General features: G+C 42.6%; 2 protein-coding genes and 1 pseudogene across 2 annotated transcripts; all 3 read left to right on the forward strand.

The window, feature by feature from the left end:
- Positions 1-232: 232 nt before the first annotated feature.
- LOC130380991 (polyunsaturated fatty acid lipoxygenase ALOX15B-like) lies at positions 233-11,180 on the forward strand (annotated as a pseudogene).
- A 1,240-nt stretch (positions 11,181-12,420) lies between these two features.
- Positions 12,421-15,632, forward strand: LOC130381774 (probable E3 ubiquitin-protein ligase TRIML1). The gene is made up of 2 exons (XM_056589533.1): positions 12,421-12,506; positions 12,612-15,632. Exon 2 carries the CDS (start codon positions 12,614-12,616, stop codon positions 14,231-14,233), a length of 1,620 nt encoding a protein of 539 aa, XP_056445508.1. The 5' UTR covers positions 12,421-12,506; positions 12,612-12,613; the 3' UTR covers positions 14,234-15,632.
- Positions 15,633-21,937: 6,305 nt separating this feature from the next.
- LOC130381773 (E3 ubiquitin-protein ligase TRIM39-like) lies at positions 21,938-23,973 on the forward strand. Its single transcript, XM_056589532.1, has 2 exons — positions 21,938-22,023; positions 22,130-23,973. The coding sequence occupies exon 2, from the start codon at positions 22,132-22,134 to the stop codon at positions 23,761-23,763; it is 1,632 nt and encodes a 543-aa protein (XP_056445507.1). The 5' UTR covers positions 21,938-22,023; positions 22,130-22,131; the 3' UTR covers positions 23,764-23,973.
- Positions 23,974-27,194: the final 3,221 nt, after the last annotated feature.

Consider the following 27,194-nt stretch of genomic DNA (forward strand, 5'->3'; position numbering starts at 1 on the left):
CTTGCTTTGCCATGTCTTTGGAATGGAGGGCAGTATTGTCTGAAGGTTCCTTGTTCCTTGTTCTACAGTTCTACAAGTTCTACAAGATTATAATCACAAATGAATGTTATTGTTTGCACTTGGAATGTAACAAACTGATAGGCCTATTGTCTGGGTAAGGTGTGGTTCCAAGTGTGTGAAGAAAGAGGCAGCAGGCAAACCTGAGTGTCGAGGTTTCCATGAGCAAGGCACACCCCTGACTGTCCATTTAACAACGTTTAAAGGTCATAAAAGTCGAAAAAGCATAATAGGTCCCCTTTAACTGCCGAATCGGATGCTGCGAATCGGATGCTAACTTCAGCGTCATCCTCCCCTATTTAGATAGGTAAGCAACACTTAGCTATGTTCGGGTCTAGGTCTGCTTGTTGTGCACTGTAACTGCTATTTAGAGAATCTTTATTTCTTTGAACTTCTCCCAGTCAGTGTTGGTAATAACGCTGTTTAAAAGAACGGCGTTACGCCATTCATTTTTCCGTAACAAGGTAATCTAACTAATGCGCGCCATTCAATGAAAACTAATGCGGATCAGGTAAAGTCAGCTTTTTTTGCCGCGCAAAGCATGTTTCAGAAATCAGCGCCTAGTTGTCACACTAGCTATTTTTGATTTTTGTAATATGGAAGGGGGGAAAATGCCGTGAAAAAATGTACGCACAGTGCATTCAGGATTAGGACTGATACATATGTCGGCCTAGGCCTAATCAATTGTGTTTTTAATATCTTTAGCATTCAAATTATTGCAGTCTATTCTTTTCATAGGCTACTCTGCTGTTGGCCTTGATGGGGAGATATTTTCGCTTTTTAACCCCATTTTGCTGCGACATTCCTGCGGCTCCCTCAGTACGGAGCCCATTTCAGCACCGTGTCAGTAGACAATTACAATCCTACGAACGTCGTGAGTGCAGTGAACGCTTGTTCATGTTAAGAGGAGTTTCGGGAAACGCTCCAAAGAAATTCACGATGGTTCGCAAGATCCATCGGAGCGAAGATCCATCGTTATCGGGAAACGACGCCCTGTTCTGTAGGGAGAAGGGACAAACAATCTGTGTGCCCTGTGAAACTGTCTCCATATAGTTGCAGTCAACTCATCTTGAACTTTTTTAAGATATCAATCAGGCAGCCAAAAGAAACACCAAGAGGATCTAATTATCTAATAGTCTTTGGAAAGGAGGGCAGTATTGTCTGAAGGTTCCTTGTTCCTTGTTCCTTATTCTACAGTTACACACAAGATTATAATCACAAATGAATGTTATTGCTTGCACTTGGAATGTAACAAACTGATAGGCCTATTGTCTGGGTAAGGTGTGGATCCAAGTGTGTGAAGAAAGAGGCAGCAGGCAGCCAATTGTTTGGGAAACAAAATACTTCTTCACTGAAGTCAGTATAAACATAAAACAAAAAGCAAAGACTTTCCTCTACAAAACAAAAGTTGAGAAACTCATCGCATTTGGGCCGTTGTTGGCCGTGCACGCTAGCATTCTGCTAATGAATGCTGATTGGTCAGGGACGGACTTGCGACAGATTACGACCAGAGACCCCTCTTGACGGCATCTGAAGCTGAAGCACAATCTGAGGACTTTCCGAAGTTAATTTCATATGCCCCCATCATTGTTAAATAAAAGATTAAGGCTGTTATTACATCTAACTAATGATATCAGCTATGAAAGCACTTAGATTAACATATAGCAGGCTAACTCGTTAGTTTAATTGCCCTCAGTGACAAAGGAAAGCAGTTCTTCTTGTTCTGGTCCCTAGTTATTGATGAGCAGGGTTGGGTTATATCCGGAGGGGTGACGTTGAAATACGAGCATAAAAGCAAGTCAAATCAAAAATACCAAGCATCACTTTAGAGGGCTACATAACAAGGTAAGACCTGCATTCTATCTCATGTTAAAATATTCATGTGAGTGACCACTCCAACGTTAACATTACTAAGGAAAGATGCCTACATACGAAGTGGTCTTAAAGAATGGAGACCATCTCCTTTCCCCCACTTGGGATCATGTCCACATTAAACTAGTGGGGACAGAAGGGACCCTGCATTGTTCCGGACCTGAACCTGTAAGTATGATATTTTAAATACATTTTAGTACAAATATTGTCAACTTGCTCATTTGACTACATTAAATTATTGTCAATGTAATTGACAATAACGTTTGTGTGATATGATGAATTCATCTTATCATGCGTCTTTCATTGGGCCTAATCTCGACACCACTAAGACATTTCCTCATGTTAATGATGAAGAGAATCACCTGTTTCTTTAGAACTAATGACAAGCTACTGTATCACACTTCTCTCTCGTCCTGTCCACCTGTAGTGGTTAAAATGTAAGGTGGACAGCGAAAAGTCCATTGGCAAACTGATACTGATTGAGTTGGCCAAAACCGACGTTGTAGGGCCACTAGAAACGGCAGGAGACTTGTTGCTACCTACCAAGGTGGAGGTCAAGTCCCCAGAAGGAGAGACCTTCCAGTTCCCCTTCCATCGTTCTATCATCGACGATGAAATTCATCAGTTAAGAGAGGAAAAAAGGTACATGGAACCTAACCCCTAAAAAATGCAAGCCGATACAATTCACAAATTATCTTTACATATTGTACCCTTTAGGGTGTTTTTATCTTGCGTTGCAGCTTGTTTAGTATAAAAAAAAAAGTTAAAAAGTTAAAAAGTTTGGTTCCTGTTGGTTGTCAGTTGAGGTCATGGGTAGGTAGGGAATTTATTTTATTTTTTTATTTTATTTTTTCCAGCGGCAGCGAATGATAGGTAGGTTGTTTTCATTTAAAAACGAGAAAATTCGCTCATCCTTGTACAGAATGAAGAGGTGCTGTACCAAAACGTAATTATAGTTTGCATCAAAAAAAATGCAAACTATATATTTTTTTTTTATAAAGCTCATAAAATAATTTGGGTCGCACATAAATTGACAGGGTCGGTCGGAAACCGGAACCAAACAAAAACATTTTTTAGGCCCAAAGCAGAAAGAAAGAGAAACTGAGAAAGGAAAAGTATTGGTATGTAATTCACAATTCAACATTTCATAAGCTAACAAAGAAAAAAAACGAATTTATGATAAAATATGACCCTGGTTCTAAATATCTTTGGTGTCTGGTGGCCTCACGGGAGAAACTATTTTTTTTATTTTGAAAATGTCCCACACTTCACACTCGGGCAACCATTCTTGAAATGTTGTGTCTATTCAAAAAAATCAACTACCAAAGGCTACCTATTCTAGTGTTAATAGTATTGAATTGTAATTATCAAGTGGTTTAACTTTTAAAATATATTCCCCAGCTTGCACAGTTATGCAGAGGGCATTCCTCACTGTATGAAGATTGACGATGTTCTGCCTGATGCTCTTCCTGACAAGGTCAGCTTCAACTTCTTTGAATTATTCTTTATTATTATTATTGTATTATTGTTGTCTTACATTAATTATGTTAATTATTTATTTGAGACAAAGGATTTCAACACTTCAATAAGTGCGGTACTATGCTGAAATCTTTTGTGTATTCTCTGTCCAGGCTGATAATACTGATATGAAACTCGATGGACTAGCGGATCATAAAGAAAATTGAAGTGGCATTGATGCCATTGGAACAGTCTTCCGCCACAAACAAACTACAACAAAGCTCATGTAGCGGTTTTACTTTAAATATTCAAGGCTCTGTAGGTAGGATGGAACTGTTGAGTCCCAATTAGATTGTTATTCTGCAAACATTGAGAAACGATAATACAATGTTGTGAACTTTATTGTGTGACTTATAAACTTATGGGTTTAACGTTGGGGTTTGAAAGGTCCCTCATTGTTTTATAAAAAAAAACGTGGTGGAACAGAAAATGGCAAAGTTGATGCAAATTTACTATTGGTAAAAACAGTATAATGCCCTCTTTCGCAATATCATTGACGTTTCTGACTTTAAACAAGAATTCTAAGACGAATCGATGTATGAGTCAAAGGGATGATTCAAGCATGCCTGTCTCGGTGTAAGACGATTTGTATATTAGAGCGCTACCAGCTATGCTAACCCTGCTTAGCGTATGGAGGTTGGGAGCATAGTAGTGTTGGCTCGTTTGTTCGCGAACCGGTTCGAATGAACGAGTCTTTAGGACGAACAAACCGAACCGGTTCGTCTCTCTCGTTCGTTCGGTCGTCTCGTTCACCATTCGATTCACCGGAAACTAGGCTGAATCGCGAGCGACTCCTCCCGGTTCAGTCGAGTTCAGTCGAGAAACTCGACTGAACGTGGAGGAGTCGTTCACGAATCGTGTGTTCGTTCAGCCTGGTTTCCGGCAGCGGTAAATCGCATTATGGAATGGACCCAATTGCACGGTTCTCAGCTGAGTCAGTCAGACTCAGTGGAATTAGTGCTACCGGAAACTCGACTGAACGAACGAACGATTCGCGAACGACTCCTCGTGGCGAACTGAGTCACGCGAACTGGGTCACGGAAACGAATCATTAAATCCACCACTAGAGCATAGAGGGACGGAGGTGGGGCGCTCTCTCTTTACAACATTCAAATCTTACCTAGATCAGCTTTATTCAAATAATGTTTTAAATAAATGTGTTCTAAGCCTCTGTAAATGCATTCACACCATGCCTTCTGTTTGTAGAATACGTTCAGCAGAACTGGATGATGGATTCTCTTTTTGGCTACCAGTTTCTAAACGGTGTCAACCCAATGGTGATCCATCGTTGTTCGGTATTGCCGGAAAACTTCCCTGTCACCGATCAAATGGTGTACCTCCACAGCGGGAGGAGCCTAGCAAAAGAGATGCAGGCAGAGAATGTCTAACATGAGGAGAATAGGCACTCGCTCGTTTGTTCCGGTTTTCTGGACTGGTTGCAGTAATAATCTCTGACCATGCGGGGCGCTCGTAGGCGAGTCCAGAATGAATGGGAGCCAATGGGGTTTTATCCTCAGAATCCACTTTTCTCACGATGTAATTTTTGGCCTGTTGGCCTGCCCATAACAGGTTCGAATATTAAGGGCTACCTAATATTCGTTCGAATTTTGATTTATTTTTTGATATTCGAATTATATTCGAATTACGAAGTTCGGAGTCAGAGCCCTATCACACACACACACACACACACACACACACACACACACACACACACACACACACACACACACACACACACACACACACACACACACACACACACACACACGTGGTGCTCGCACGGTCGTGTCTCATTGGCGGGCCAAATTCTCTGGTCGGGCAAGGCAGATAAAGGGGAGGAGCTTAGATCCTTTATGACGACATATGGGACCACATTCCAAATCAGGGCGATTGAGCCTCCGTTTCTTCAAAGGCGAGCAGAACACCTAGTGCTCGTTTTACACCCAACACAAGTTTTAGCCTCTGGGGGACCATAGGCAGGCTAGGGGTGTTATGGAACAGGACGTGGGGACCCAAGTGCTGAACACAGGGAGGCAGAGACGGGGTAAAGGAAACAGGATTTATTGGTAGGCAGGCGGGTAGTCAGGCAGGCAGGATCCGGTAACAGGCAGGCAGTCAGACAGGCAAGGGTTCGACAACAGGCGGGTAGTCAGGCAGGCAGGGGTCCGGTAACAGGCAGGCAGTCAGGCAGGCAAGGACTCGACGACAGGCGGGTAGTCAGGCAGGAAGGGGTTCGGTGACAGGGGGAGACTAGAGAAGAGGAGAGATGGTTACCACGGGGACAGGCTACGAAAGAGATGCTCAAGAATGCTGGTAGGACCGACACTAACTGGGTAGACGTAACGACGAACTGGCGCCGGCTGATAGGAGATCCCCGGCTGAAGTAGTGAATGGTGATTGGTGATTGTAGACCGGTGTGTCAGGAGAAGGACCACTGGCATACAGTAGCCACTAGATGGAGGTATTGGACCGCGTAGCAGGACGCGGCGGGACAAGGGGAACTCATATTTATGTTAGAAAACCTCATAAAGTGAGATTTTCATGCCATGGGACCTTTACACAGAGCGGCAACATATTCCTGTGTGACTACAAACTCTTGGATGGATTGAAAGCCAACAAGGTTAATGGCAAGCAGGAGTATCTGATGGCCCCACTCGTCCTGCTCCACAAAAGCCCTGAGGATCAGCTGATGCCCATAGCTATCTAGGTAGGGGTTGATATTAACACTTAATTCCATCCCCAAATGCTGGCTGATGCTCGGAAACTTTACGGAATAACTATGCAACTGCATGGAAACTTTGAGGAACTCCCCATATCCATCAAATGGATTTGTTCGATTCATTCTTTGAGCTCTGTTCCTTTTCTTTAGTTGAAGCAGGAACCATCAAAGGACAACCCCATCTTCTGTCCTACCGACTCAGAGTACGACTGGTTGTTGGCCAAGATGTTTGTCAGAAGTGCAGATTTCCAGGACCACCAGCTTAACTCCCACTTGCTCCGCACTCATCTTCTGGCAGAAGTCTTTTCTGTCTCACTCCTGCGTAACCTCCCCATGGTGCATCCACTGTACAAGGTGACTGTTGTTTTAAATAATCTCAAACTCTCCGTATGAAATGTTAATTTACAGAGAACAGAACAGAACATTATAGAAAACCTTTCAATATAATACATGTGAAAAAACATTTTGTTTTCCTTTTTCGGGCTAGCTCCTGGTTCGACACACTCGCTACACCCTCCAGATTAACTTCCTAGCCCGGAAGCTACTCATATCGGACAGTGGAATTTTCAACACAGTAGGGAGCAGACCATATTCATACTTGTTGTTGGGCAAAGAGGAACCGTCACATTCAGCTATTTAATTGTATAAGAGAGAACTGCTTTATATGCCTTCTGAGACAAAGATTGTGGTCTGCAGTAACTCTGTCTAAATAGTTGGACCAATGATGTTATTATTTCGGTTTCGAACCAAAGGACAATAAAAATACCTGACCAGTAATGACCAATGGTCCAACTTTTCAGAATGAATTTTCATGGAAACGTTTCATGTTGCATGTCACCTTAATTATTTTCACAACACATGTATGACACAGTAGAAGGCCAACTCTCTTAGGTTAGGAACCAGCCAGGCATGGCAGTACCCCTTTAATGAAGAGATAGCATATGCCTTATTTCATAGAACTTTATGAAAAATGCGCATGTGTTTATGATATTGTAACAGACATTGGGATACATTTATTTGTCATCCTTTCCACCCTGATGGTTAGTGTAACAATGTGATTGTTTCACCTCAAGATCACCTCTTCTGGCGGAGAGGCTATGCAAAAAATCCTGCAACGAGCCACGTCATCTATAACCTACACCTCGCTCTGCATTCGGGTCGGGGATGACATAAACCAGTGTAATACGTTTACTGTACAATATTACAATAATTAATTAATTGTTGCCACTGAGCATCCCACCTGCTCTAGAACTGCTAATGTCAGACAAATAATTTTAGTTATTGGTTTCTTTGGTTGCGTGCTTATTTAGTTGTGTTCTGATATTGTTCTGCACCTAGAACCTGTTACAGGAAACATTATTTTTTAAACGGTAACTTTAATGTTAAAGCTGTATGATTTTGGTGAATCTTTCTCCAACACATTAAATAATGTGGACACGTTAACACACGGTCTATGTGAGTGAGTTTCATTGACCAATGTCGCAGTAGTGCAGAGATATTCCATTCGCAAGTTTCACAATGAGATCCCAACCGATGAGAGAAGCTTAAAGAGAAAGAGCGTAACCCCTGTCTGTCAATCAACTATGTGCAGGTTCCCGGCGAGCATAGCTTTTGGAGCATAATGCCTTCTAGCTAGCAATACTAGCTGGTTGAAAAAGTACTTCTTTGTATTATAAACCTTGTCGGGGAAAAGAAGGCAGAGCCTTGTTGTGAAATTCGAGAATGGAATATCTGCACTGCGGCTACATTGGTCAATAAAAATCTCTCAGATTAGTCTGTGAGTCAGTCTGTCGACTAGGGTTCCTGAGAGGTGTTAAACGAACTGCGTATCAAAAACGCTTTGCAAATGTAAAAAAACTTGCAAGAAACAATCTAGCCCCCCGTAGTTCCCGCAATCCTAATTATTTGGCACCGCTACTGTACGTGTATGATACAGGTTCGTTAAGGGAGTGCTTGGCTACTACTACAAAGACGACTGATGTCCAGCTCGACACAGAGCTACAGACCTGGGTTCTGGACATCTTTGAACATGGATTCCTTTCGCAGCCAGAATCTGGTGAGCCATAGTGAAAATAAATGAAATCATGTCAAGAAATGCATTATTATAATATGTATTATACTGGGAAAAAATTGAGTACTGTAGCTGAGCTGGTGAAATTCGTCACCATGGTGATCTTCACCAGTTCCGCCCAATGTTTTTTTCAGATTACACTTATTTTGAGCATTTGTCAAATTTTGACAAAAATTATGATTTATTTTTAGTTTGACTACGCTTCATGGATGCCCAACACTCCAAAGACCCTACAGCTCCCCCTACCAACCACAAGGGAACCGCAGATGAAAGCTCCCTCTTGGAAGCTCTCCCTGATGTCAACGCCACCGTTAAGGGCATGGCTGTCATGTGGCTGCTAGGCAGATGTTGCTGCTTGGGCTTGTAGCTAGGCTAACAATTCAGAATTGAATGAGAGGAGGGCTGAGGAGGGCTGTCAATCAAATATCGCGCTTCAGAAACGGCCAATCATAGGAAAGCCCGCCCTGCCTTGGTTCCCTCCCCATAGTGCCAAAACTAAATCCGCGCGCGAGAGCAGAACATCATTCGCGAGAGGCTGAGGCTGTTTTGTGCGACCGAAGTTATATCCCGCTCTCGCTTGCAACAAGGTAATGCTCTCGAGGAGCTGTTTTCCTCGCTCGGGGAGCAGCGCTCTGAGTGCACGCGCGCGCAGAGATAATTTGCGCGCTCGCAATTAATATCTACGGCAAATACTATCGTCATCCACCAGCCGGCGACGGAGAGCACACGTTGAACCTCAGCGAGATGGGAGACAGCTGGCTGGACAGCCAGGAAGACACTTTAAAAGGAGCACGAGGACTGACATTTGGAGGAACGGGAGGAAGGAAGTGCTCGGGTCCCCGAGCGACTAGAGGGTCACGGAGGCCCTAGAGACCGCGATAGTATTATTTGGAGAAGATGAATGCAATAAATTCCAAGTGCGGCTTAAACCTCGTTTAACGTGTGATTCATACCTGGAACCCGGCTCATTGGGGGAGGAGGGTACCACATTTGGAGTAGAATCAGAGCCGGATTAACCCAAAGGCAAACTAGGCACGTGCCTAGGGCCTGATCGGCGGGGGGGGGCCCAGACAGAAGTAAAAAAAAAAAAAAAAAAAAAAAAAAAAAAAAAATGAAATAGCCAATACAAATGTCCTGCCTACTATTTATTTCAGTGATAATATATCAATATATATTAATTAACTAAAAATAGTGACGTTGTTTATCTTAACGTTACGTCACATTAACGCCAATCAGTTAAGTCCGAGAGGAGGTCAGCGGGTCAAGACTAAGCGGAACAATAAAGCTAGCAGGCAGGTCGTTTCTTGTGTAGGCTAACATTCAAGATGCTTTCGGGTGCGGCAAAACATAAAAAGAAAAAAATGAAGAGGAACAAAAGAAGAAACAGCGGGGGGCTTTACAGAAGTTTCTGTCGGGCAGCCGTCCGACAGCTGTGAAGACAGCGGAAGACGCTGTGGCGCCGTCAACATCAGCGCCGTCATTTTCTACGATGAAACGAGTGAAAACATACCGGAGAGCAACAGTAACAGAAAAAAAACAGAATGCCTTTACCCTGTTGGCAATTGAGAATAGATTTACAACCTCCCTGGATTTTGAAGACATTATAGAGGACTTTGCCTCATCAAAACTCAGGAGAAAGCATCTGTAAATGTAAGTTTTCCATTTAAAAATCTAAATCTTAATAAGTAAAGTGAATGCATATAAATGAAATGCATAATATAGGGCTATACTTTCTACTATAATGAAATGAAATATGAGGAACAAACCAAGTACCGGTATATTCAAATCTCAAACAGCTGTCTTTCAGCTTATATATACATTTTATTATTTCTCCACAAGATCGTGATGATGCTGTCAAGATGTGTTTCTACTGCAATGGAGGCCTGTGGTGCTGGAAGGCTGAAGATTATCCCTGAGTGGAGCATGCTAAATGAGAGTGTTGGAAAATTGAAGATAGGTGATGCTTGTCCATGAAAATAAACATCTTTACCACTACAGCACACTTTCTCTGACTGCATATTTTATTAGTCTTTGTATATTTGACTACTTATTTAACTTTTCAATTTAATCAACACATTTAATTAAGATTTTCTGCAAAATGCAATAGCTTACTACATTTATCTTTTTTGCTCTGTTTACATAGCAATGCTGACACCGTGACACCTATTGGTGATTTACTGGGACTACTGCCTTAACAATGACACTGGCAATGGATAAGATAAGGATAATTTAATAGCATTTAATAGAGCCGTGTAATAACGTATAAATAATAAAAATCAAAAAATAGTCTGATAGACTGTTTAATATACAACACATGACTTATTTTGGCGTACAAATAACCAACTTGTAACCAAAGACTACGCTATGTAAAATGTGAATTAACTTTTATTAGTAACTTTGGTAAGTGTTAGGGTTAGGTTAGGTTATCGATGGAGGGGGGCCCAAAAAATACAGTCTGCCTAGTGTAGTCCATTTATTTAATCCGGCTCTGAGTAGAATGCAGGCAAGTCAAGAACCCGCTACTATTCCCCGACAAAATAAATATTCAAACAATGTTTCTTGAATTAGAAACTATGTGACATCTGAGAGAAGTGCATTCATGTCTTACTGCTGCAATTTAACAAGGAAAATTTCATTAAAATATCCCTCACTATCATCAAACATAACCCATTGTTAATTATTACAGTACAGGATATTCTTCATTGTCTTTTTCTCATGTTTTTTTAAAAGGTTACTGCTATACAAGTGCTTATGTTTGAAGTTATGTAGAACTAGTTTCAGGGATAAATGTGCACCATAATCTGATCAGTAGGCCTACTTTTCTTCTGAATCATGAATGAACACAATAAAATGTATGAATGTACGGCAACACTTTAAAGATTTAAATAAAAATGGAAAAAAGCTAAGGAGTCGTTACATTTTTAATGTCCACCATACAACAACCCAACATGCGTAACACACTTACACAAAGGTCTCAGTGACTACATGTAATGATTCTCCTCATCTGTGTGAGTACCGTGACTTTGTCTTGTCAGCTCTCCTCTCCTCTCCATCCTCTCCTCTTCGTTTCTCCTCTGTCCTTCCAATCTCTTCTCTTCATCCTCTCTCATGTGTGTAAATACAAGTTTCACTTGTCTTTGCTATAGTCTACTTCCTGTGCCCCGGGGCATCCCAGCAGCAGTCCCATAATCAATGTTATGAGCGACACCCAGTGGCGGGAGCGGGTATCACCACGGAGGGGCGGGACGTTCTTTGTGGGCCTCTAATCCTACTATTTTGTAGTACACCTAAATTGACTATTTATTATAATAAATAGGAGATAATGTGTGTTGTTTAACCTTAGCTCCATGAATGTGTACCTGAACAGTTTCTTTATTTAGTTCATGTTTTAGTTTTGTTTCTGTATGTTTTGTTTCTATCACGGGGAACAAGGCGCTGAACGCTGGTCCTCGTTCCTCTGTATGCAGTGATCCTATTGGCTCATCTTATCCTGGACCTTTCTGTTAGGTATCCTCCTGACTTGACCTGTTTTATTAGGTTGAATAAAGGCAAAAACATGTTAAAGAATAAGGAATGTTGAGTGAATACATGTCCCAAAGAATGTCCCCTCATATCTAGATAAATATTGATGGTCATTATAGTGTTGCTAAGGGGGGGAGGGGGCAATATCCTTCTGATCGATAACACTAAACGATTGTGTGTGTGTGTGTGTGTGTGTGTGTGTGTGTGTGTGTGTGTGTGTGTGTGTGTGTGTGTGTGTGTGTGTGTGTGTGTGTGTGTGTGTGTGTGTGTGTGTGTGTGTGTGTGTGTGTGTGTGCACTGTGCGCGTGCATATCGGGGAGAGCAGAGTTCCTGTAGCAGCGTAGCACCAATAAACAGCTCTTTGTCATAGTTTCCGTCGAAAATCGGATCGGGGTTGGATGTAAAGTATTCGGGGAAGCCCCGGAAACCCGAATATATCTACACCGATGATCCCAGTTTAAATTGCAAATAACCGCTAAATCACCACAATGTCTCTCGTTCTGCACCGGCTTTCTTTTAACTCCAGAACGAAGGGAACACACATCAACGCATTTGAAGAGGACGACACGGTGAATGAATGTAGTGCACGCACGTACCGTGGGGGCGGAGCAAGGTGTAAGGGGAGGACGGGAGTGGACGTCATGTTGAGGAAACGAAACCTAAAGCAACCCTACGAGTAAGCAGTTCTCTCTATCAGGAGAAAAAGAACACGCAGTAAATAGTCGTACAGACAGAAACAACAACAAGGTGAGTAAAGCAGCACACCTTTGAGATAAGTTAAAAACACTTTTGCCGTTATGGAAGAATAACAAAAATAATGGGATAGCTCAATACATAAACTTTTTCGTCTAGGAATGGCCTGTGCCGACTCTTCCTGGTCCGAAGAGAACTTTTCATGTTCTATCTGTCTGGATGTGTTCAGCAGTCCAGTTTCCACACCATGTGGACACAACTTCTGCAGAACCTGTATTACAAAGTACTGGGATGAACAAGTCAAGTACAAATGTCCTGTTTGCAACGAGCTTTTCAACACAAGACCTGATTTACGGGTCAATACCCTCTTATCAGAGATGGTTGATCGGTTTGGAACGTCCGTACTAGTAAAAGAGCAGCCTTGTGTTGAACCAGCAGAAGTTCCCTGTGACGTCTGTACTGGGACCCAGCTGAAGGCTGAGAAGTCCTGCCTAGTGTGTCTTATCTCTTACTGCCAAACCCACCTGGAGCCACATCAGAGAGTCGCAGGCCTGAAGAAACATCGGCTGGTCGAGCCTATGGACCGTCTAGAAGACAGGATGTGTAAGAAACACGACCGACTTCTGGAGCTCTTCTGCCAGACTGACCAGGTGTGTGTGTGTCACTCCTGCACTGAAGAGGACCACAAGTCCCATCCTGTTGTACCTCTAAAGGAGGAATATGAAGTGAAGACGGCCCAGCTGGGGAAGATAGAGTCTGAAGTTCAGCAGATGATCCAGGAGAGACAAAGACATATTCAGGAGATTAAAGACACAGTCAAACGCAGCAAAGCAGACGCAGACAGAGAGATAGCTGATGGTGTGCAGGTCCTCACCGCTTTGATGCGCTGCATTGAAAAGTGCCAGGATGATCTCAACAAAATGGTTAAAGAGAGACTGAAATCCACAGAGAAACAAGCTGAAGGCCTCATCAAAGAGCTGGAGCAGGAGATAGAAGATCTGACCAATAAAAGCTCAGAGGTGAAGCAGCTCTCACACACTAAAGACCACCTCCACTTCCTCCAGGCCTTCAGATCCCTGAAGGGTCCTCCAGCCACCAGGGACTGGACGACGGTGGGGGTCCGTCCTCCGTCATACGTAGGGACCTTGAGGAGATCCCTGGATCAGCTGGAGGAGACACTGAACATGGAGATGAAGAAGCTGCGTGATGCTGAACTGAAGAGGGTCCAGCAGTATGAAGTAGATGTGACTCTGGATCCTGATACAGCTGCTTCCACTCTCATCCTCTCTGAGGATGGAAAACAAGTATATTATGGAGGTGTAAGGAAGAAACTCACAGACAACCCTAAGAGATTTAAACATAAAATGTATGTTCTCACGAGGCAGAGCTTCTCTGGGAGTTTTTACTTTGAGGTCCAGGTTAAAGACAAGACTGAATGGTGTTTAGGAGTGGCCAGAGAGTCCATTGCCAGAAAAGAACGGATCATAGTGACCCCTAAAATGGGTTACTGGACTTTGCACTTCGAAAAGGATAGGTTAAAATTTAGAGATGACCCTGCTGTCCGTCTCCCTCTGAGAGCTGAGGTCCAGAAGGTGGGGGTGTTTGTTGATTATGATGAGGGTCTGGTCTCCTTCTATGATGTGGAAGCCAGGGTTTGTATCTACTCTGCTCCTGACTGCACCTTCAGTGAGCCTCTTTATCCATTACTCTGTCCATGTGATCATGAATTTGGTATAAACTCTGCCCCCCTGATCATCTCACCTGTCCATCAAACAGACTAGGACCTTTGTTTGATAATAAAATAATCAAACAACCAAAACAACTAATTGTTGTTACCTGAAATATAATCTCTACTATGTGAGATCTGAGAGAACTGCATTAATGTTATACTGCTGTCATTTTACAAGGAGAAATTCAGCCGGAAGCGAACCTTGACTATCAAAACTTATAACCCATTGTATGTCATTAGATAACATTATATTGTTCATTGTCTGTTTTCTTCCGTTTTTTAAAGGTTAACTGTTGTACAATTGTTAATGGTTGCAGTTACGTAGAGCATGGCTTGAGGATTAACGTGTATATCATAATATTCTAAACATTACTAGCAGTTTATACTTCAGAATCATGAATGACAACACAATCAAATGTATGCATAGTTTTCTGATGTTAATAAAACATACCATACAACACCCAAACCTGTGTTCCAAACAGGATTGTAGGACGACAAGTATTGTCTTGCATACCCATTACGGGTGTATAAATACCCGTTTGACTTGTCTCTGCTATAGTCTACTACTTGTACAAGCAGCAGTCCCATAATCAGTGTTATGAGCGACACCCAGTGGCGGGAGCGGGTATCACCACAGAGGGGCGGGACGTTCTTTGTGGGCCCCTAATCCTACTATTTTGTACTAAACCTAAATTGACTATTCATTTAATATTGTGAGACATGATTCTCTTTTTCTTTTGCATTTTATCGCATGATTAAGGTACAAACTACTTATTCATTTATTTTGATCCGCCGTTCAGGTGAGAATCATCTGCAGTCTCGTTCTCATGAACGATATATCACTGGCAAGCCTGGCGTGAGCGTCATCACTGGCGAGCCGTCTCGTTATCACCAGGAGAGTGGACGCACCTTTGGTGGCAGGTGTGTCGAGGATAGCCCCAGCAGCAGGGACGTGCACAGGGGGGTTGCTCAGGTTGCTTGGGCAACTGCCCATATGCCCTCCTCGGCTCAGGTTGCCCTTCCGAGGAACAATTTTTTTTTTTTTTTTTTTTTTAATCATTTAATGGATGTAGAATTTCATGTAGGCCTAGATAAAAAAATCGCCACTCAAAACATTTCATAAAGTAAGCGTAGCCTCATTCAATTCCGTTCGGGCACTGAGAGTGAAAGTCAGTAGGGGGAGGGCAAACTCTGCCGCGCGGCAACAGCCGGTTTTGCCGCCTCCCCTCTGCCGCCATTCCCCCATTGAAATTAATGGAGGAGGCGAATTGCCGCGCGGCGTGTGAAAGTTGCTTTACGTAGCTGCAGCGCTGCACGCGACCGGAACACCGGCACCTGTGAGACGACTGCCTTGATGTTGTCGGAAAAGGTGAATTTGAGATGTATAACAAACAAACAATCATCATCACGTTTTATGAAATGAATTACAATCTTCATAAATCCAGGCTCAGTTTGCCACGTAAGGTTTTGCCTAAATAATCAGACAGCTAGCTAGCTTGCAGACAAGCAGCTCGTTATCACATAGTCTACACATTTATTGGTAGGCAAACTAAGCTACATGTCTGCTGATAGTTAGTTTCTAACATTTCGTTTTAACAAGAAGATTAAAAGATGGAAGTAATGCATCACATGAATTCTTTCATTCAAAATGGTTCATGCCTAAATCTTATCACTATTTTGGGTAGGCCTATTGTTTGTTATTGTTAAGTGAAGCCGAAATGCCCAGTGAAAAGAGGAGGATTCAGGAGAGAGAGAGACAACTAAAGGAGGCAGCAAAGAGGAGCACATCACTACCCTGTCCGAAATCAGTGTGGTCAAGAGCGGCTGTCTGACCTCCGCTGTCCATAGAGAAGGACACAATCGACAAAGAAGAGGTTCTGAAGGCTTCTCTTTTGAAGCTTTGCATTTTTAATATGTCAATTTGGAGAAACTTATCAGTGACTTGATAGGATGTTGTTTAATTATGTTTGTGTTCATGTTATGTTCTTCTTCTTCAAGTCATGTTTTTCTGCATTATCGTTAGTAGTAGTTATTTCAGTGTTTTGCTTATTTGTATTAATATATTAATAAAGACCATTTTATTCTCAGTCCTTCATATAGCCTGTCAGGTTTTTTTTGTGGGGGGGGGGGGGGGGGCAGTTGCCCTTTTTTCAGGTCAGAGCAACTGCCCCTCAAAATTCCTGTGCACGTCCCTGCCCAGCAGACAGAGTGGGAGACGTCTTCTGCTGTCGCTCTCCAAGGTCCTGAACTCCAGCTGAGTGATGACGTCACACGCTTTGGACAAGCCACCAGGCCCCCAGGATAGGCATATACTTCCGCAATCCACCCGTGCTCAGAGGCCAAACCTGGTGTTGCAGCTGTTTAAGCTGGCTGTGGACGGGGGTCCGTCATTTCAGGTGGCCCAGAAGTAGATATCGCCGTCCACTCCAATACAAGTGGGGAACAGGATTGTGTCTCCGCAAAAAATGTCTGGATATCAACCAAAGGCTCATAATTACCTTCATGCCATGTCCTAAAAAAATGTAAGTTTTTTCTTTTCAAAACGCCACCTCAAGCGTTTTATTAGCCGTTATCTCGCTGGTGTGCAGCTGAAAGGAGTCCTAGTGAAACAAATGGCATCAGAGAGGGCCTAGTTCAGTGCTCCGTTAACGTGTCCGATTTTTGGACTGGTTCATCTGCTGCTCAATAACTCTCACGGTCCTCTGCTTGCGATCATTGTGATTCATCATGTATTGATCCATTTATTCAAAAGATCCAAAGACAAAGAAGCGGTGCATTACGGTATCAGTTCTATATTTCTGCATCCGGTACGTCACGGACTAGCCCACGTGTCTTGGCCGCATAACGCGGAAGCCAATCGCTCCTGTATGTTACCATGCGCCACTGAGCAGTTTGTATAGGAATGAATGGGCGGCCATTTTCCAGTCCGTGGTCCATCCTTTATTATGTCCATGCAAGCCACCGACCGCCTGGTTTAGGGAATCACCCCCGGTGTACATACTCCATTTAAAAAGAAGTTAAATTGTGAAAGACTTTGCAGGAAGAACTACTTGCATCGAATGAGATGGGATAAGAAAAAAAAAACATTGATTTTTTTTCGTGCTATACGAAGTCTCAATGGCATTAAAAACAAGACTAGTTGTATGAGGCTATTCTGTATGGTTCCTAAACCTTCTCTCACTTAAAACTATAGAAAATCATGTTTGCCAAATGCAGGCGTTTGTACGCAGAGCGTCCAGTGAGATGAAGGCCCAGGTCTGGGCTGCTCAGGGAGGACATTGGGGATCCTTTGGACGAGGAGCCTAAACAAACCAACCAACCTGGTCCCCTGAGCCCCTCAACAGTTCTAAGCCCAGGACAGGTGTGTCGCATCAGCGCCTAATCAGCAGGTGACCGGGTCACCCTATCAGCCAATCAGAGGTGATGCCTGAACCAGCAGGTGTTTCACCTAGAGAGGGAGTCATCAAATAGAAAAAATATAAACCGATCTATAAATGGTGTACAAAAAGATTATCGATTAAAAGTCCTAAATTTATGAATTCAGATCCTTCCGTGAACTACGGACCATTGTGTGGTTCTCTGAGGGTGCGGCACCAACTGCCAAGCTCTACCAGGAACTAGCGATTCAAACAACCCAAAGGATTCCTGGAATTGTTGAGGCACCGTTTATTAAAATGAAAAACAAACTCAAATATAAGTAGCATGTGCAGTGCAGCACACCACCAGCAGACTTGGCCTTTCTTGCGAGCTCAAAGCGAAGAAAATAAAACGTTAGGGAGAATTTGGGAGGAGCAGCACCCAAAGGAAATCCACTCCTTGCTAACCATCTAACCCTCATTTGTGTTAAATGTTGTGTCGTCTGAAGTGTTAAGCATAATTGTTAAATGCCATGGCAGATTTTAGGTTTGTTTTGCTGTCCCTGCACTGGCATTGACTGTATTGTCTTTGAATAGTGAAGGGTAACACTTTATATCAAGGTACACATATTTTCCATTAACTTGGTGCTTAATAATAGGCCTATTGGTAACATACTGGCCCTTTTTTTGTAATTATTAGACACATATTAATACCTTATTCTGTATAACCTTATTTCACCCTTACTACTCCATCAATTAAGATTTCACCCGATATAACCTCCTAATTATTGTTGAATTACTGTCAATAAAGCCGTTATTGGGTATGAGTAACAATGCTAATAACCAAGGCATCATTGGGGCGTGTGTGTGTGTGTGTGTGTGTGTGTGTGTGTGTGTGTGTGTGTGTGTGTGTGTGTGTGTGTGTGTGTGTGTGTGTGTGTGTGTGTGTGTGTGTGTGTGTGTGTGTGTGTGTGTGTGTGTGTGTGTGTGCGCGTGTGTGTGTGTTTGTGGGTGTGTGTGCCTTTAAGAGAATAGCGAGCCGGTGTGTGATTAAAAGTAGCACAATAGAGCGGGAAAAAACACCTTATCTGGAAACACTGCTGAACGTCCTCAAGCTCTAGCGTCAACGTAAATACATGAGACCAACTGAAAATGGAGCCGGTATGAAATTAAAACTAAAAAGTTTAAATGATATCGAAATTCCGTTTGGATATTATTGAAGATACAAGTGTGTAGATTTTTTTTTAATGGTTGAATTAAGGGAAACGGTTGAAAATTAAACAGTTGCAGTACCAGAGGCCTCCCATTGACTCCAATGTTAAAAAAAAGATAATATTTTAAAGTAGAATATCTTAAAAAGTGTAAAATATTAAAATAATCTGAAATGAATCGCGCGATTCCAAGCTATTCTGAATATTTTACAATTTCAATGGAATTTCTAGGTGAAAAATTGAGGACGGAGATAGGTCCCAAAGTTTGCAGGGAATAATCAAGAAAGAATGAATAAAACTTATGTAGAACAATAGTTGAGCGCTGCATGCAGCACTCACCTAATTAAGGCGAGGCAACTAGTGGCCCACCGAGTGCTGTTTACATAGCGGCTAGCACATTTGCACCGCTAGCACAGATCTTGACGGCTACGGCAATCATTGTAAAATCAATATATTACATTAGGTCAAAATGGCAAGTGGAGCCCAAACTCACCCTCTCACTAAACTAAAACCACTTACGTATTCTCGCTTCTAACAGGAAATGTGAAACCGGACTGGTCGTCATGTTGGTGTGCATTGTTTAGCCTGGAATACATCATGGTGTCTCAGCATGAGTGCTTAAGCCGAATACAGTTTAGAGCAGGGATGGGCAACTTTCATGATAAAGAGGGCCACATTTTTCATCATAACCATTGGAGGGCCACATGACTGCACACTTCAACTAAACGTGAGCTGAGAGAAGCTACACAATTTTGAATTTGGTAGATATGATTTCCTGTATTCTGGCGCATTTTGGGGATGGCCACTACCTAAAAAATCATCCAGAATCATAACCTATGTACGGTATGTTAATTGAACCAACATACATTCATTTCATTTTTTCCATGCTCAAACAGCCACATGAATGGTCAGTATTTTTGTCAGTGCAAAGGGCTCACATACATCATCATTCAATGAAGTCAAAAAACTGAAAACAGTGGCCCAACATTAAGTGCAACAACTCAATGAACTCAAACCCAACAAGCAGTTGTAGTAGTTGTAGTGGCGACTTAAGTGGATATCTTTAATGACTGATTTAGCTTCTAAGCAAACTAGACGCATGGGTTTGCCTTCGAATTCTATGAATTCTTCTCATCTTTCTTGACCAAGTTTTCTGTAACTCGTTCAATTATTATTATTATTATTATTTTTTTTTTTTTTTTTTTTTTTATTATGTGCGGGCCTGACTGAGTGAGGATGCGGGCCGCACTGAGTGAGGATGCGGGCCGCCATTTGCCCATCCCTGGTTTAGAGAGTGCCCCAAAGAAGCCATGAGGCTCAACAGGTGGTTAATGAACAAGGCCTTTTGGAATACTGAATCCAGATGTAAACATGCCACTAGATGCCCTCAATATGTTGTAAAGATATTGTGTCAATCTGTAGTGTAGCCTATCATATTATTATTTCATTAGATCTTGTTATCATTATGATGGGGGAGAGTAAGCCTCATTTTAAGAAATGACATGATATTACTCCTGTGCTGCTCTTCCTTAAGATACATTCTTGAGAAAACACCTGAAATGTTGAGCCTTGATTCATTCCCTAATCTTTTATACTATGATTACAGCAACATTATCTTTTTTATTAAGGTCGTCATGGTGTTGTTGTTTCAGTACTTCAGTAAATTACACATTCATGACATGACAATAATGATGGCTGGTTAGGGGAATGTCAGTACAGAGGACGGGCAAGTCTCTGGAGTTCCGGGTGTTTGGAATGTTGGGCATCAAGAAGGACAGGAAGATAGTGTCTCTCCGCTCAGCCAGTCATCCCCTCCCCATCATAAATATGCACATTTGTCAAGGAAGCTCCAACATTTCAGATAGATGTATATCATACCGCCGTCTTCATGATGAAGGTTACACTCATGACTCATCTTACTGTTAACCGTAGAGAATGTTTTGTTGATCCAATTACAGGTGCACACACAAAACCCTGAGCGACTTTGGGGAATGTGCAAATCAACCATATGGAGACTATGAGGAAACCGTACACAATATATCCTGAAAGATCACTTAGATGTTATTGAGTGGACCACTGGGAATGCTTTTCCATGACACACGAAAAAAATATCCAGTGTGAAACAAATTTCGGTCATATTTTTCTATCTTTTTTGGTTTGCTGATTTATTGCATTGTAAGCACCTCTGTGCTGTAACTGGCATTGATACACAAGCCTATAGTTATGTTATGCTTGAAATTAAATAATTGACCTGGGGACCTGGTTTTGTCGTCATACGTTGTTTTGGTTCAGTGCAGTAACCTGAATGCCATTTTAAGTCTTTTCTGTATGCCTTTACTGTTTGCAATTCAAAACAAATTAACCTGGATTCTAACTACTAGTTGTATGCTGTAATGACTTACCTAAATGCGAAGAGATTGCAGCTTTAGAATAGTGAACATGTTTGTTAATAAGTGTCAAAGTATTTGTGAGTTACACATGAACAAGACCCCACTTTAGGATAGGGAACATATTTTGATTTAATAAGACTTAATTAATAGTTAATATGGATAATATTACCACTTGTAGGTTTGGGTTGTATTCCATAAGTATAGACTATACAAATTCAGAGTAATAAAGACGGAATACCTGTTCTTGTGGTATTGCCCCTTTACAAGGCCCCAATGATGCCTTGGTTATTAGCATCGTTACTCATATCCAATAACGGCTTTATTTACAGTAATTAAACAATAATTAGGAGGTTATATTGTTATCTAACTATTATTATTATTATTATATATATAATGTTTTTATGAGGACTGCAGAAAATACCAGCCTCGGGGGAAGTAAATTCAAGTCAATTGTTTTTGTATAACTCTTAATCCCAGTTACAGCGGAATATCACCATTAAATCACCACAATGTCTCTGGTTAAAACAGCTTTTTATGTAAAAATGTAAATATGTAAAAACAAAATTTTTACATATTTGCACACACTTCATTGCATTTGGAGTAGCCTACAACATAAATTAATGTGGCCAAACCCAATCAGTGAATTGTGTGTCTGTGTGGGCGGAGCCAGGTGTTAGGGGAGGAGGCAGGTGTTAGGGGAGGAGTCAGGTGTTAGGGGAGGAGTCAGGTGTTAGGGGAGGAGAGCAGAGGACGTCTTGATCAAGAAACTGAATCTAACATTCATAGGAACCAAAGCTACCCGAAGTGGAAGCAGTTCTCTCTTTCAGGAGGAAAATAAATCAATTTTTTTTAACAAATAGTCGGAAAGACAGAAACCACAGCAAGGTGAGAATAACAGCACAACTTCGAGATAAGTTAACACCTTGCTACCCGTTATAGAATTTAACGTATTGAAAATGCTTGATACATAAACCTTTTCATCTGTGTCTAGGAATGGCCTCTGCTAAAACATCCTGTACTGAAGATAACCTTTTATGTTCCATCTGTCTGGATGTGTTCAGAAACCCAGTTTCTACACGATGTGGACACAACTTCTGCAGAACCTGTATTACAAAGTTCTGGGATAAAAAACAAAAGTACAATTGTCCTATTTGCAACCATCTGTTCCAAACTAGACCTTACCTACAGGTCAATACCCTCTTATCAGAGATGGCCGCTCAGTGGAGAACATCCGTACGAGTAAAAGTGCAGCCATGTGTTGAACCAGCAGAAGTTCCATGTGACGTCTGTACTGGGACCCAGCTGAAGGCCGTGAAGTCCTGCCTAGTGTGTCTTATCTCTTACTGCCAAACCCACCTGGAGCCACATCAGAGAGTCGCAGGCCTGAAGAAACATCGGTTGGTCGAGCCTATGGACCGTCTGGAAGACAGAATGTGTAAGAAACACAATCAACTACTGGAGCTCTTTTGCATGAATGACCAGGTTTGTGTGTGTCAGATCTGCACAGAGACAGACCACAGGTTCCATCATGCTGTACCTCTAAACGTGGAATATGAAGTGAAGATGGCCAAGCTGGGGAAGATGGAGGCTGAAGTTCAGCAGATGGTCCAGGAGAGAAAACAAAAGATTGAGGAGATTAAAGACACAGTCAAACGCAGCAAAGCAGACGCAGCAAGAGAGATAGCGGGAAGTGTGCAGGTCCTCACTGCTCTGATGCGCCAAATTGAAAAGTGCCAGGAGGATCTCAACCAAATGGTTAAAGAGAGACTGAAAGACACAGAGAAACAAGCTGAAGACCTCATCAAAGAGCTTGAGCAGGAAATAGAAGATCTGACCAATAAAAGCTCAAAAGTGAAGCCGCTCTCACACACTGAAGACCACTTCCACTTCCTCCAGGCCTTCAGATCCCTGACGGATCCTCCACCCACCAGGGACTGGACGACGGTGGAGGTCCGTCCTCCGTCATACGTAGGGACCTTGAGGAGATCCCTGGATCAGCTGGAGGAGACACTGAACATGGAGATGAAGAAGCTGTGTGATGCTGAACTGAAGAGTGTCCAGCAGTATGAAGTAGATGTTACTCTGGATCCTGATACAGCCCATCCCAGGCTTATCCTGTCTAAAGATGGGAAACTAGTACGTGATGGAGTTGTAGAGAAGGAAGTCCCAGGCAACCCTAAGAGATTTACAAAGTATATACATGTTCTCACAAGGCAGAGCTTCTCCGCAGGGAGATTTTACTTTGAGGTCCAGAGTAAAGACAATACTGCATGGTATATAGGAGTGGCCAGAGAGTCCATCGACAGAAAAGGTGAGAGCTTAAAGACCCCTGAGACGGGTTACTGGTCTCTTTTCTTGGATGGATGGAAGAAGGGTTTGGTATTTACTGATTTCCCGCCTGTCCGTGTCCCTCTGAGAGCTGAGATCCAGAAGGTGGGGGTGTTTGTTGATTATGATGAGGGTCTGGTCTCCTTCTATGATGTGGAAGCCAGGGTTCATCTCTACTCTGCTACTGGCTGCAGCTTTAGTGAGCCTCTCTATCCATTCCTCTGTCCATGTAACTATGATTATGAAGGTACAAACTCTGCCCCCCTGATCATCTCACGTGTCAATCAAACAGACTAGGACCTTTGTTTGGATAATAAAATAAAAACAACCCAAACAACTGATTATGTTTCTTGAATTAGAATCTATACTATGTGAGATCTGAGAGCTCTGCATTCATGTTGTACTGCTGGCATTTAACAACGAGAGATTCAGAAGGAAGTGAACCCTGAATATTATAAAATATAACCCATTGTAAATTATTAGATAACATTATATTCTTCATTGTCTGTTTTCCCCAGTTTTTTTAAGTTTTACTTCTATATATATTCTATATATTCTATACGAGTTTTACTTCTATATATATATAATATATTATATATAATTGTTAATTGTTGCAGTTACGTAGAGCATGGTTTGAGGATTAATGTGTATATCATAATCATCTAAACATTACTAGCAGTTCATAAGTCTGAATCATGAATGACAAAGCAATCAAATGTAAAAACATTATGGTTTCAATAAAAATGGAAAAAAAGCTAAGGTGTCGAATTATTTTTAATGTCCACCATACATCAACCCAACATGGGTAACATGTGTCTCCTTGTTTGTGAGTACCATGACTTTGTCTCTCTCCTTTCCTCTCCTCTCCTCTCCATCGTCTCCTCTTAGTTTCTCCTCTCTCCTTCCTCTCTCTTCTCTTCCTCCTCTCTCCTACCTCTGCTCTCCTTTTTAGCTCATCCAGGATTGGGTTAAGTATTGTCTTGCATGCACATTACATGTGTGTAAATACCCTCTTGACTTGTCTCTGCTAAAGTCTACTACCTGTGCTCTGGCGCATACAAGCAGCAGTCCCAAAATTAGTGTTATGAGCGACACCCAGTGGCGGGAGTGGGTATCACCACAGAGGGGCGGAAAGTTATTTGTGGGCCCCTAATAATACTCTTTTGTAGTACATTTAATCAGACTATTTATGTTCCAATTAATAATGGGAATATTTATAGTCCAATTAATATGTCACAATACTGTGAGAAATTGTCCTCTTTTTATTTTTTGCATTATATCGCATTATTAAGGTACGAATTACAGCCAGCTGCCACTCATTAGTTAATGACGTCCTTAATTACCTCATGTGGGCTTCTTTGAGCAGGTGCCGTTTAGAAACGTGCAGTCACGTGGTTGTTCACCGGTAGAAGGCGGTGAATGTCTGCGGTTGTGTAGACTTTAGGGTAAAGGGGGTTGGCGCGTGGTGCTCATGGGTCAGATTGCCGTCTCTCTGTCTCTCACCTCAGGGTTCCCCGGCACTACCGAAGCAAACCACACGGCTTCACGTGGCGCTTTGGTTGTTCCCACCACCGCACCGAGGGGAGAGGGAGGAGGAGAAGCTTTCTACCTTCTCTTGACGTGTTGTTATTTCAAAGTGTGCGGTGACGCTGGTCGACTTCGGAGCTTCAAGTAGAACACGCTGCAAGAAAAAAAAAAAATTGACGTAAGTGAAAGATTATAGGCAGGTAGGCAGGTAGATGAATAACATGAATGTGTTAAATTAATGCAACATGTATATGGTGTCAGTAGCGGACTCGGGGGGGGGGGGGGGGGGCAGTCGGCCCCCCCTCGTGGCTCAATGGTTGAAAAAGCGCGCTAAAGTGCCCTTCAAGAGTGTCGGAAATTAGAGGAAATGCCTTATTGGCTGCCCTTTTCACGTGCAAAACATGATTAGGTGCCCTCTAGGGTGCTCCTTCATGCAATAAATTATGATGATGTGCCCTCTAGAACAAGAAAATTCACTGACGTGCCTTAATGAGTGCCCTTATAGTGCCCTTCTGCCCGTCTGGTCCTTCTAGTGCTCTTCTGCCCGTCTGGTGCCCCGATAGTGCCCTTCTGCTCGTCTGGTCCTTATAGTGCCCTTCTATTGCCCTTCTAGTATCCTGATAGTGCCCTTCTGCCCGTCTGGTCCTTCTAGTGCCCTTCCAGTGCCCTTCCAGTGCCCTTCCAGTGCCCTTCCAGTGCCCTTCCAGTGCCCTGATAGTGCCCTTCTGCTCGTCTGGTTCTTATAGTGCCCTTCTAGTGCTCTTCTGCCCGTCTGGTGCCCTTCTAGTGCCCTTCTGCCCGTCTGGTGCCCCCATGGTTGAAAAAGTGTGCTAAAGTGCCCTCTATGGTGGTGAAAATGAGAGAAAGTGCCTTATTGGCTGCCCTTTACACGTGAACAAAAATTAATGAGTGCCCTAGGTTGCCCCTGATGATGATGATGTGCCCTCTGGAGCAAGAATATGGCAAACCGAAAAAAACATGTCGTGGTTAGCGATTGAGGTGCAGACGTTCCTCTCTTTGGTAGCTGACAAACGGGGAATGCGAGGCGTTGCTTTCATGTGGCGTCGCCATGACAAACAGCTACATCGAGTGGTACTTAAATCTCCACTGGATAACGAAGCAAAGAGCGGATTAAGAGTATGCCAGTACCCATAGTGGAAAAGCGCAATTAGATGCCAAGTTAGAAAAACTTAATATTTTCAGTTTGCATAATCGGTTTAAAATGTACATACATTTTTTGAGCGTTCAAGATCATTCAAGTGTAGGTCATTTCATGCAAGAGAGACGATAATGGTCAGCTATCACCTCAACATGAAGGAAAACTTCCTTAAATGTTTCCGTAGCTGGCTGTCAGCGGTCAAAGACTGTATGGTAGCGGCACATTGAATTTTCTCCAGTCTAATTTTTACTTAAATGTTAGTAAAGATGAAAGCAGTAAGGCATCCTCCTTTCTTTGGCTAAAATGTGAAAGTGCACAATGATGGGAACAACTCATTTTGGTGTTTATAAAGTCGCTAGAATAAGGGGAAACAGTGTCTTTGAAGCAATTATTTTTCTGGGGGAGGACCCTCAGACCCCCCCTTTAAAGTAGGAACCCAACTATTCTTTTAAGTGGTACATGGAGATGTAACATGTGCCCCGAATGGGACCTTCAAGGCAGCGCTTGCTAAGGTTAGGGGATAGGACCTTCCAGGCAGCGCTGCCTTTAAGGCTCCGTTGGGGGAACAAAACACCATCAAGTTAGAAAAGCCGCTGTGTCCGCTGGTGGGGCCCCATGTTGTCCAGAATGTGCCCTTTTTATTTTTTCGCCCCTGCCCTTCAAACAGTCTGAGTCCGCCACTGTATGGTGTTTACTCCGGCTGAGTGACGTCACACGCTTTGGACAAGCCCCTGACCGCCTGGTTTTAGGGAATCACTCCCGGTATACATACTACGTTTAAAAAGTAAGTAAGAAGGAATGTGAAACACTTTGCAGGAAGAACTACCTGTGCCGAACGAGATGAGATAAGAAAATCGAAGCATAGAATTGTAGAACGATTCTTTGTGCTATAAAAAATCTCAATGGCATTAAAAAAAATGGCTCGTTGTGTGCGGCTAGTCTGTCTGGTTCCTAAACCATCTCTCACCTACAATTATAGAAGATCATGTTCGCCAAACTATACCTCACAACCTGACCATTATCAGGCGTTTGTATCCAGAGC

This window comes from Gadus chalcogrammus, chromosome 4, assembly GCF_026213295.1.
Source record: "Gadus chalcogrammus isolate NIFS_2021 chromosome 4, NIFS_Gcha_1.0, whole genome shotgun sequence".
Lineage (NCBI taxonomy): Eukaryota > Metazoa > Chordata > Actinopteri > Gadiformes > Gadidae > Gadus > Gadus chalcogrammus.